Here is a 12,621-nt window from a genome sequence, read left to right as displayed (position 1 = left end):
CTGGACTGACCTATCCCCTTCCTAACTCCCTACCTACACTCACCTTTCCTGGCTCCATCCCCGCCTCTTCGACCTGTTTGTTTCCTCTCCACCTATCCTCTCCTCTATCCATCTTCTATCCGCCTCCCACTCTCTCCCTATTTATTTCAGAACCCTCTTCCCCTCCCCCTTTTCTGATGAAGGGTCTAGGCCCGAAACGTCAGCCTCTCTACATATAGGCTTCATCACATCTTCAGAAAAACAAGAGCAGCCCTAAAGATATTTCTAGTGGTGGCCAAGTTTTATAACTTTTTAAACTATTACAAGACAAAGTACTGATTCATTCATTACATTTATATTTGTGTATTGCAAAATGAACAGCTTTCAAACTTAAAAGCAATAATCAGATATTCCATTCTATTATCACAATAACAATTGTCAAGGAAATCGTAAAAACCTTCTTCCTCAGAAACATCAAATAACCAGTCAGTGCTGCTTGAATTTTGGACTTCATCTTCACCATCAAAATATGGATCATCAGGGTCAACATAGTCATCTGTTTCTTGAGAAAACATTGAGAATTTAGTTCAGTTCCAAACAAAGTTGTGGAATGACATGTTCATTTAACCAGTTAAATAGCATTGAGCAGGAATGATGAAGTTACTGAAGAAATAGTTGGATCTCCCTCGCAAATAGAATCAACAAGTATTTAATAGTTTCATATAGTGTTCAATTTACACTTCCAATATTTCCATGATACAGTAACAGTGTCATAAAACTGAAACATTTAGAAAGATTATGGTGGCTCGGGGGTTAGCATTGCTACCTCAGTGTGCCAGGGACCCGGTTCAATTCTGCCCTCAGGTGACTATGTGAAATTTGCACATTCTTCATGTGTCTGTGTGGGATTCCTCCTGCAGTCCAAAGATATTCAGGTTAGGTGGATTGGCCATGCTAAATTTCCAATGGTGTCCAGGGATGTGTAGGCTTGGTGGATTGGCCAATGGAAATATAGGGGAGGAGTGTGGATCTTGGCAGGATGCTCTTTGGAGGGATTGGTGTGGAGTTGAAGGGCTGAATGGCCTGCTTCCACACTGTAGGGATGCTATGTTTTGGTCCATTAAGATATGAAGTTTTATTCTGGAATTCTCATGCTCTGACAGATGTCATTTTAATCCTAAATCAAATCTTATATTCCATGTCAACAAAATAACAAATATTTGTCACTTAGTATTTTGGGCCAAAATATTTTTCTCCACATTTATCTGGGTCATTAACATTTTCAAAGCTGTCTAGCAAAAGTTCAGTTGGCAACAGACCTATTTCTCACTTTTGGCTTGGCACTCAAATTCATTACTCCCAACTGTCCATTTGGTAACGTCAATACTGTTAATTGATTTTTCAAAGACAAAAGATAAGGGAATGGACAGGCTTGCACAAAAACAATGGGGGAGAACTTGGTTAAGGACTGCAAATAGGGAGAGGATCTTGTTACTCAAAAACAACAATTGGATCATCAGAGACTTCGACATTGCCTGTTCCCTAAGGAGGATTTTCAGAGTTAAGGAATGCGTCCTCATTAAATTTTCTGCTGAACTTGTTGAATACCATACTCATTCAACCTTTGGCAAATCATACAAATTAGGAGTACCCAACAAGTGTGACCTACCATTAAATAAGATCATGGCTGATCTGTTTGTGGTTTGAATTCCACATTCCCATCTACCCCAATAACCTTGGATTTCCTTGCCTGACAAGAATATATCTAATCCTGTCTTAAAAATCTTCAATGACCACACCCTGACTGTCTTCTGGAACAAAGAGTTCCAAAGTTCCATAACTGTCTAAGAAAAAAAGAAATCCTTAACTTTGTCCTAAAGAGGAAACCTCTAGTTTTTAAGTACAGGCCCCTGGTTCTGGCTAATACACTGTATTCCATGTTCATCTTGTCAAAACTTTTTCACATCTTACAAACTTCAACCAAGTCATTCATTACGCTTGTAAACTCTCATGGAAACAAGCCTAATTTGTCCAAGCTTTCTTTTTTAGAAAACATTGCTCATTTCAGTTATTAATCTAGTAAACATCATCTGAAGTGACTTTCTTAAATGAGAGACCAAAACTGCAGATGGTTTTCAAGATGTGGCTCACGAATGCCCTGATAACTGAAGTGTAACATCCTTGCCCTTATGTTTAATTCCTCTTGTAATAAAGGATAGCATTCCACTGGCCTTCTTAATTACTCGCTGTACCTGCACACTAACGTTTTTGTGGCTCATGCTCTAGAACACCTAGATCCCTCTGTACCTCAAAATTCTGCAGTCATTCTCCAATTAAGTAATCCCCTGATTTTTATGCTTCCTGCCAAAATGACCTTCTCATTTCCCACATCACTCTTCATACGCCAACTTGCTCAACTCGCCTGTGTCTGCCTGCACCTTCCTTATGCCCATTTCACAACATAATTTCCCACCTATCTCTGTGTCATTTGCAAATTTGGCTACCATGACTTCTTTCACCTCACCTAAATCATTGATATAAATTGTAAAAAAGCTGAGCCCTACTCATCACATGCTGCTAGTTAGAAAAAGATCTATTTATGGAAACCCTGTTTTCTGCAGGCCAGCCAATCTTATATCCATGCTGATAGGTACCCTCTACCATAGATTCCTACTTTGTGCAATTACCTTTTATGTGGCACATTGTCAATACCCTCTAGAAATTCAAGTACTGTTCATATTCACTTTTGTTCACATGCTATCCTTCAAAAAATGCCAGTAAGTTGGTTAAACATGATTTCCCTTTCATTAAACCATTTTGACTCATCCAATTACTTGGAGTGTTAATGAGCGCACAGCAATAATCTACTTAATGATCCATTCTAACATCTTCTCCATGATAGATATTGTGCTATTTCGCCTATAGTTTCTTGTTTTCTGACTACCTCCTTGTTTGACAAGAATCTAATGAATGTTGCAAACTTAACATAGATGCACACAACTCTCTCTTTGGTGACCTCTTTTAAGAGTCTAAATTAAATTAGGCCTCGGAGTCTTGACAGTCCACAGCACCATTACTTTACTCAGTGTTGCTTCCGTAATGATTGTTATTTCATCAAGTTCCTCTGACATATGGCTTATGACTGATGATACTTCTGAAGGGATGTCCAGTTCTTCCTCAATAAGTGTTCAAGCATTTCAGGTGGTATAGAAAATTGGTGTTGCTTGTACTCGTAAGTGATTTCTGTATTATCCCTGCACTTTTCAAACAAAGGTAAGACCAGTTAAGCTTGTGAATGACACACACCGATCTTGTATACTTCAACATGGAGCTCTGGTATGACCAGTATGTCCATTTCCAAGTATTACTGGTTTTAAGTTCATTTATTCCTCTGGGTCACTGGTAAGGAGGTTTAGACCATAAAACCATAAGATACAGGAGCAGAATTAGGTTATTCGGCCCATTGAGTCTGCTCCACCATTCGATCATGGCTGATATGTTTCTCAATCCCATTCTCCTGCCTTTGGCCTTTAACGCTTAATCCCCTATCTGATCAAGAACTATCTCTGCCTTAAAGACTCTCGATGACTTGGCCTCCAATGCTATCTGTGACAATGAGCTCCACAGATTCACCACCCTCTGGCTGACGAAATTTCTCTTCCTCTCAGTTTTAAAGTGTTGTCCCTTCACTCTGAGACTGTGCCCGCGAATCCTAGTCTCTTCTACTCGAGGAAACATCTCCACATCCATTCTTTGGTCTGGTAAACTAGTATCTCATGCTGCTTAGAAGCAGACTGCACCTCTTAAAGAATTTATGCATTAGCTGCAGTAAGAGATGGAAATTTAATTTTCATGACTGAATTGGTGATGTGATACCTTGAGCAATGGCTGAACATGTGAGAGTGTGATCACCACTGTATTCATACAATGCGCTGGAAGTCTTGCTAGAAGAAGTGGAAAGAAGAAACAATTATCTGTACCTGGAGGGGGAGAGGGAACCCTCCAGACACATGCTTAGGAGGCAGTGGGAACAAGTGGTGGTGAAAGTAGATATTATGAATATTGTGAATGGAACCCAAAAGCAGCACAGGATGAAGTTTAATGATTTCACACAGGTTGTCAAGGTGAATGATTTCATTTTCAATAGCCTCAATTATTAATCAACTCATTACAACTACATCACTCACCTACCAACAACTGTTATCAGTCAAGACTATATCCTAATATTCACGTGCTCTACCTGACTATTGCTCACTGAGCACGGAGACAAGCCTTGCAAGCAATAATACACCACTTACTTATTCTGGCAGCTAATACAGCCATGTATAATAAATATCAGGCAAACGTATGATATGATGTACTCTGGCAGCCTAGCCTCTTCTTTGCAGGAGAAGATGATGCATCATATGGGGGAATAAGCAATGAACTGATGAAAGATAAGTATGGCAGTATGTTTTATGACACTTGGAGGATAGAGTCCTGGTCATCATGGGAAGAAACAATTCTGAGGCTGTGGTCTCTCCGTCATCCTTCAATCTCTTCTGATGTAGAAACTGCTGATGTCATTACGCAGGCGCAATATCTTTTCTCCTCTCCCTTCTCTAATAGCCACACCTTATCCCTGCTCATTTCAGATGCCCATGAACTGGAAACTGCCTAGAGAAAAAGGAGGAAGACAAGAGGTATTTATGAAATCCTACACTGCACTTGACCATTCAGATATTGACACCACATACATTTCACTGGCTGGGATAGAGGAGGCGCTGCACATTGTGAGATATTGAGCAGAAGTCTGCACCAGTCAGGGCAGAGAAAAATTAGGACAGGAGGTCAAAGTCACACACACATAGGATCTTTTTCAGAAGGCTTAGATGAGGACTTACATAGGTCTACTAAAGAAGGGTGTATCCATCCACATGGATGATGCACTGTCAGAAAACCTGCCTCTAATATCAGGAATCATACAGAACTCAGCATTGACTTGGGACAGGAAATTGCATAGTGTTTGGCCATCATCGCTCTCATTATGGAATGATTGGTCAACTCCATCAGGGTGAAGTGTCTGATGGTCAATGCTTCAGGCTCCATTGAAGCACAAGCTGTAAAAGTCTGAATGAAGGCTGGACACTCAGATTGTTGCTACGCTTTCTCAAGCTGTAGTTATCATAGCTCTGGACACTAATATTGAAAGGAATTTTCAGGGTCTGACAACAGTCCATCACTCTGATCTTCAGCTGATTACGAAGATTGCTGAGGCAAGATCCAGGTTGGGAGGAGAAGAGACTGCATGCTGTACAAACCTGTTGTCCTTTCTCAGGACTTTTCTATTCCTGCATTCACCTTTCCCTTCCACTTCATCCACTTTGTTGTGTTCCTGCTCTTCAATGTTCACAATACACAGTTGATAAGAGACTGCTCCCTCATGTTGAGTAGGTTGTGTACTATGCACCACACTACTACAAATCTTGATACCTACTAACTGGAATACTGCAAGACGCCTCTAAAGCAGTCTGGGCAGTGGGAAGGTTGGTAACGAATGGCAAAATTGTACTCTATAATTTTTTTTGTGATTGTATGGCTCTCATTGGATGTCTATTCTGCCTGTATATGTAGGTTCTAGTGTAACGAACAATGTCATGAGTGGATAAATTTGTTTTATGGCAGGTAGCCTTTGATTTTTTTTGTGTTGAATTAACTACTAGAACCGAGAATTTTTGCAGAATGAACGAATCATGACCAGGACAACATGTCTGCTGTCTGCCCTGCTGTGTTCCTCCAGCTCCATACTGTGCTGTATGTGATAACAAGGCCTGGAATGTGAGGTAAGGACATGGAAGAGCTCAAGCCCTAAAGTTACTGAACTCAATATTGAGTCCAGAGGGCTGCAGGGTCCCCAAGTGGAAAATGCGGTGCTGTTTTACCAGCTTACGCTGAGCTTCGCTGGAACACTGCAGAAAGCCTGAGATGGAGACGTTGGCCAGGGAACATGGTGGTGTGTTGAAGTGGCAGGCAACTGGAAGCTCAGGGTCTTTTTTGCGGACAGAACACAAGTGTTCTGTGAAGCAGTCATCCAGTATGTAGACTAAATTGCGTGAAGTGTAGGCAAAGTGCTGCTTCACCTGGAAGGTATGTTTGGGCCCTTGGATACTGAGGAGGGAGGAAGTAAATGGACAGGTGTTACAGCCTCTGCGATTGCAGCGGAAGGTGCCATGTGGCTGTGGGGGTGTGTTGGGAATGAAGGAAAAGTGGACTAGAGGGTCCCAGAGGGAATGGTCCATGTGGAAGACTGGAAAGGGAGGAGAGGGGAATAGAGATAACAAGGTGTAGAGCTGGAGGAACACAGCAGGCCCAGCAGCATCAGAGGAGCAGGAAAGCTGAAGTTTCAGGTCTGGATCCTTCTTCACGGGAATATGTGCCTGGTGGCGGCATCTCGCTGGAGGTGGTGGAAATGACAACTAGTGATCGTCTGGATGTGGATGCAGGTGGGGTGTTAGGTAAGGACAAGGGGGACTCTATTACTGGTGCGGGAAGGAAAAGAAGGGGTAAGGCTGAAGTGTGGGTCGGACCCAGCTAAGCACCTTGTCAGCAACAATGCTGGAGAATCCTCTGTTGAGGAAGAAAGTGAATATTTCAGAGGCTCCCTTGTCGAAGTTTGCAAAGCAAATGTGATGGAGACGGAAGAATTGGGCAGATGGAATAGAGTCTTTACAGGAAGCAGGGTGTGAGGATGTTGCCTGTAGGTACTGAATGTCCATTGTTTTGGGATGGTGGACCATTGGGGAGCAGTGTTGAGAGAATGGGGTGATGGGTATATATTGCAGGGAGCTGCCTCAATGCTATCAAATTGAGTTCAGTTCTATTCGGTGAAGAGAAGGACTTAGCTAGAGGAGGACTTTTTTGAAAATGACAGCACAGCATCATGTCAAAGTTGTATTCTTGACCTGTAGGAAACTAATCAGTACTTGAAAATCTGATGCTGTTCAGTTCTATTTTGCCCCATTATGTCTTACAGAATTAGCATTTTAATTTGTAAATGAATGAAGAGATATTAAAATTTTCTCTAGAAAATGATATTAAGATGGAGAAAGTGACATCTGAACTGTTGAGACACTCAGAGTGGAGAGTGAGAAATTAAGGAGTGAAATAAAAAGATGACGGAGAAACTGAAAACTGAAGAATGGAGAAGCATCATTAAAAGTATTGCTCTCATCCTCAGGAAGTACTTTGAGTCAAGAAATTCCTCCAGCCTTTTTGTTGATATGTAATATATGGGCAATCATGAGTTATGAGGTGTCTCATAATTCCACACTCCAGTCCGGGAGACTATGTATGAGATGTGATGCTGTTTTGTGAAGAACTCCATAAGGTTAAAACCTTGATAAACATCCCTGGTGATAACTATTCTCACAATCCTAGTGTGCCATGCAATTCACTGGTTACCAGGCTGATTTTAACCCATGTTGAGAAGAGATTTGATCAGAGATATATTAATGGGGATTATTGCCCATTATCACTTACATTACCACCTAATCTCACCTCATGATACACAGGTTCCCATCCTACCATTGGCACACTGCTCTTGGGACAACCAGTACCAATGTCTCAGGTGACACATCCAGGGTAATAGCTGCATGCACACAATATCCATGGATGCTGGCATCCAACATATGCCAACCTCTCGACATCATTTAAGCACATCTCTGACTCGCTTACAGTAAGATTCTACAGTAAGGTGTTGTATTTTGGGGCACACTGATACCTTTCATTGAAATGCTAATGCAGAGATACATTGTGCACAGGGAAGGGCATCCAGTTATGGACTGAACCAGGCTGCTTCTCAAGGCCGTATGCTCACTCTGCTTTGCCTTGTCTTGTATCTTTGCCATTTGAGGCAGAGCTTAAACGCTTACGGTACTGTTCTATTGCATTGCAGGCTAGAGCAGAAACAAAGACAGGCAGTTTGTCATGTTTGACAGCATTGGTCAGTCAAGGTGGAGAACATGTTGCAGTATGGTACCAGTCTCACCTCCACTGTGTACCATCAGCCTATGTGGTGACCATATTGCATATGCTTCCAACAAATGGCCATGTTTCCACATCTAAGGGGAATAGTTCTCACTCAAGTCCATGGGAACACCCTCCAGTCAGGGGCTTCCCAGCACAGTAAGTCAAGGGCAGCCTCCAACATCAATCAAGGAGCTCGGGCACAGATATTCAGCCATTTGGGAGTTGGTCAAGGTTAAGTAGGAGGTGAGCAGCTAAATGTCAGGCATCACACCCTCCTCCCACATGTCTTGGCCTTCTGTGCTCTATTGTGCACTGTTTGATCGTGCAATGAGAGAGAGGGAGGGATTGAGTGAGATGGAAGTGGATAGCAGCTAGTGCAGCTAGTGCAGGTGGAGGAAGGTTGGTCACATCCCAAGGTGAAAGTGAGTAGGCAGCACAAAGAGCATGCAGGGCGAGGGGTATGGGGTGTTGGGGAATGGGAGCAAGTGAGGGAAGATGTTGCATGTAATAGGGAGAGTTGTAGAACATGAGCCTTGGTGGGATGTAGGTGCAGTAGCAGAGACTGAGTGAGTGTGAAGTACTGCAGACAGCTGAGACTGAACTGACCCAGGTGCCAATCTCAGACTAGGATGGCTGGGTGTAGTGTCATGGCCTCCTCTGCTGGTCCTGTGGGAGGAGGATGTCCCCTTCTCTGCAGCATCCTGTCCAGCAGGACATCCAGGTCCCTATCTGTAAAGTGGAGCACCAATTTCCCCTTGTGTGCCATATCAGTGGTAAATGTCATGAATGTGCAGGGCAGCTTCAGACTGACAGACCCTGACCTGGGGCACAATGGTGGCAATGCCAGGGGTCCTGGGACATCTGGCAGTTGCAAATAGTTCTGGCTCCAGTAATAGGAGAATCAGGCTGGCATTGGACGAGAGGCACACCATAGGGATGTGGTAGATAGTTAGTGAGGTCAGTTTCGTACGATACAGTGAGAAAACCTTCTAGGAGTCACAGAGAGAAACCCTTCATGAAACTCAGTGAAAATGACACTTTGTCAAAATATGGACAGATTCAGCCCCTAATGCCAAAATGTAAGACAAAGGACATATGTTCAAGAAACATTAGTTACCTGGAAGCAGGTAACACACTGAGCCTGTGCAGGATCTTTGAAAGTCCTGTTCCATCTATCCCATCCTTTCTCTACAGCCCTGCAAATTTTTCCTTTACAAGGATATGTCCATGTCACTAAGGAGTGGGATTGATGCTATAGAGCAACATAGCTTGCCTTGTGAAGATTGTGATTTTTAATGGAGGAGATGCTGAGAGGGACTGAGTGACTCTTACTTTACTCACAGTGATTAACTAAAGAAGAGCTTTGCTACCTTCGGTGCCGTGGCATGAAGTCCATCAAATAACTGGCCAATTCTGCTAAAGGCTGTTAAAATTATGGCAGGTCTTGCCTCTGTGCCTTTTGTCACTTCCAAGTTGCTACATCCCTCAGGTTGCAATCTGAATTCAAATAGGATTGATCACCAGTACTATCATTTGGAAAGCTAAAGATACATTAAGTTTGTGATGATTCTGAGGCAGCAATATGACAGAGAAATTTGGTTTAAATTACAGTACTACATTTTCAAAAATTCAAGACTCAATAGACATCAACCACATTGCAAAGCATATTCCAACAGTGAACTTTCTGAATAGAAAATAATTCCAATCCCACAATGTTTAAATTGTCTGTGATTAGACGGACACAATGCAGCGTGTCAAGACCCAATTTTCAAAACTTGTCACATGCTTTAGTCTCCATTCTCCTGGCATCATTCAGGAAAGGCGATGAGATACCAGGATACCAGTGGATACCAGGAGACCAGACATAACCTTTACCTTCAGGGTTCATAACTCCTAACAGTCTCATCAGTAGGAAGGCATTACAATGAGGCCAACTCATTAAATAGAGTCATTATTGAAAGGACAGTTCATGACTTCTTACTGTACTCCTAAGCAGGAATTGCTAAAATTTATATTGATTCTGAAGATTTCTGCAGTAAGAAATTCCTACATCAGCTGGTGTAGCAAATCATACACCTACCTTTTGTAGATGCATATACAATACATATACACATCAGCATAGAGAAAATACTCCCTCAAGATTAAGTTATAAATAGGAATTTAGTGGTCATTTTCTGAACAGTGACTCTGTGTGGTCTGTGTGCTCTGTGTGATCGCTGGACAGAATTAACCTGAACTGTAGCATTCCTATCTTTGACAGTTACTCATATTCACAACAAGACAAATGTCTCACAAATTTATCTTGATGAAGCCATTCTTTTTATAGATATAACAAAAATAGTTATCAGTACATTCCCACATTGTAATAGCACAACAGAGTCCTTAACTGAATTACCACTTTCATTTGGAGCAAGACCATTAACTTAAAAGCATCTTCAATTGATTAAAAGCAAGCAGCAAAACTCATTTTTCAAACACAATAGATGAATGATACCGATCAAAGCACTAAATGATCAAACCTTTCTCATGTATCTGACATTATATCTGATTCCCTTATATGTTAAATGGTAGATCTGCGCTAAGTGCCCATTCTCTTTTGGACTTTGCGACTCAAACTTATAACAATGTGCTGTTCTTCTCAACTTGCTGAATAAGCCCATTTAATTGAGACAGAGCGAAAAAAGAAACAAAGAGTATTCTACAAAGATGCAAATAATTAAAATGACAAATCAGAACAAATAAAGTCAAAATTGCAAACAGCATTAACAAGTTGCTTTGACTAAGTGTAATCAACTGAACCTTATTATCTTTTTCATTATAATATGCAAATGCTGCTGCTTGAATACTTCATCATACAAAATGTTCTCATGCAATTTTACATCTGCACTCTGTTTAATTCATGTATATATTCTGCTGAACTCTGGTAAGTGCTATATCTTCATATGTGAATGTCACACTATCATTTACAACCTTCATTTCACAATTTTAATCCTTTCACAGATAAAAATAATTTCTTACTTACCACCATAATACCAATCTGTGGATTTCTGTACAGAAAAAGATTGTATTAGAAAATACTAGCAGAAGCAAATGGCACCCTATAATTTGTACAAAATGAGCAGCAAAACTTTAGCAAATGTTGGAAAATGTATTCAGTAAAGCGCATCATGCACTTTTGAATCTACTTCTCTGCATAAAAATAAAATTATATCACACTCCTTCTGAATATAATGTTAAGCATGACCATGACGTACAATCATTTTAAATTTTACTTTATACTGTGAATAGATTAAAAAGAATGGATTTATCCTACTTACTGTTAATAGTAGAATTGCATGCCAGATCACACATGTATAAACCAGAACCAAAGCCCGTGCCATACTGACAGATAAAATGTTTAGACCTGGGCTGCTTGTTGTTTGCCAGCAATGACAACCTTAATAATATGCTAAAAAAAGTATATTTACCAGAAGTCAACTTGTTGGTGTATAGGCAGAGAGGAAAAATGCTACTGAGACATTGAATGGAGATTAATGTTTAACAGTTATAGACCCTGCACAGATAATTTCTAGTTTTTGTCCCTTTTCACAATCTGATCAATATTCAACAAACAGAGTCCAGATAAGATAAAGCAAAGTCTAGTTTTGTAGAATTACAATATTTCTTTGGAAATTAGTTTGCTTTATTTGTATGCATTTTCTCAAATCATCCACTTCTTTTAGTTAGGTTTGAACCACAGTCAGAAGAATTATAACTTCAGTGCCTGAAAAACATACCTTCAATGGAGTAGATAACACAGTGTGGAGCTGGAAGAACACAGCGGGCCAGGCAGCATCAGAGGATCAGGAAAGCTGACGTTTGACCACTCAACTAACCCCATGACCCAAACAGACAGCCCCCTGGCTATGTGATTACCCTTCAACCTAACCTGATTCCCCTGGCCATATCCCCTTCCCCAACAACCAAACTATCCCAAACTTGAACTGACTATCAACCCCAACAACACACCTATCCAACCCAGCACCCCCACCCCCCAGACCATCTGATTACCCCTCAACCTAACCTGACCACCTCCTTGACTTGACTTGACTCGACCTGACCTGACCCAACATATTACTGCCTGAGCACCCGGTTGCCTACCAACCTAATTATCCATTCACCCAATGATCTTCTCATCCAGCTACCCATCTCATCCACTCACCCACTCAGCTACTCATCCATCCACTCATCCATTCACTAATATTCATCAAAAGACTGGACCTTAAATACAAACCAGAAAATGCCAATTTGTGGTGCATGGGGTGTGTCCTGAGTCACCTTGACTCCAGTTGCTGGAGTTTGAGGGAAGGTGCTGCTCTGTGGATGTTTTTAACAGCTGTGGTAGGAAGATCCTGGGCTGTAATTCAGGTCAGGAAAATCTCTGTGGATAGCAGCTAGAGCTGCAGCATTGTCACTGCTTGGGACGTTCAGGCCATGATTATTTATATTGAAAAGATAAGATTGGAAGAAGTGACTAATGGTTAAATTGTTGCTTAAGCTAGGTCAGATTTCTTTGTCAGAGGTGCATTTCATTGTAATAAGAGAATCTTTTTAGTGTCAGAGTAAGCAATGTGTAATGGACTTATTGGTGCCTGG

The 12,621-nt window shown here is 41.3% G+C and overlaps 1 protein-coding gene across 1 annotated transcript in view; it reads right to left on the bottom strand.

Moving 5' to 3' along the window:
* The window catches only part of LOC125485619 (hyaluronan-binding protein 2-like), a 39,189-nt gene extending 27,800 nt beyond the window's left edge, over positions 1-11,389 (bottom strand). The window contains exons 1-3 of the mRNA XM_048609203.1: positions 11,304-11,389; positions 11,009-11,033; positions 437-541 (exon numbers count right to left, since the gene is read on the bottom strand). Of these exons, the coding sequence (XP_048465160.1) occupies positions 437-541; positions 11,009-11,033; positions 11,304-11,366 (193 nt within the window). The 5' untranslated portion in view covers positions 11,367-11,389. The remainder of the gene's footprint in view (positions 1-436; positions 542-11,008; positions 11,034-11,303) is intronic.
* Positions 11,390-12,621: the final 1,232 nt, after the last annotated feature.

The sequence above is a fragment of the Rhincodon typus genome, chromosome 20 (genome assembly GCF_021869965.1).
Source record: "Rhincodon typus isolate 14 chromosome 20, sRhiTyp1.1, whole genome shotgun sequence".
Classification (NCBI taxonomy): domain Eukaryota; kingdom Metazoa; phylum Chordata; class Chondrichthyes; order Orectolobiformes; family Rhincodontidae; genus Rhincodon; species Rhincodon typus.
Note: the sequence above shows the minus strand (reverse complement) of the source record. Positions and strands in the feature narration are given on the sequence as shown.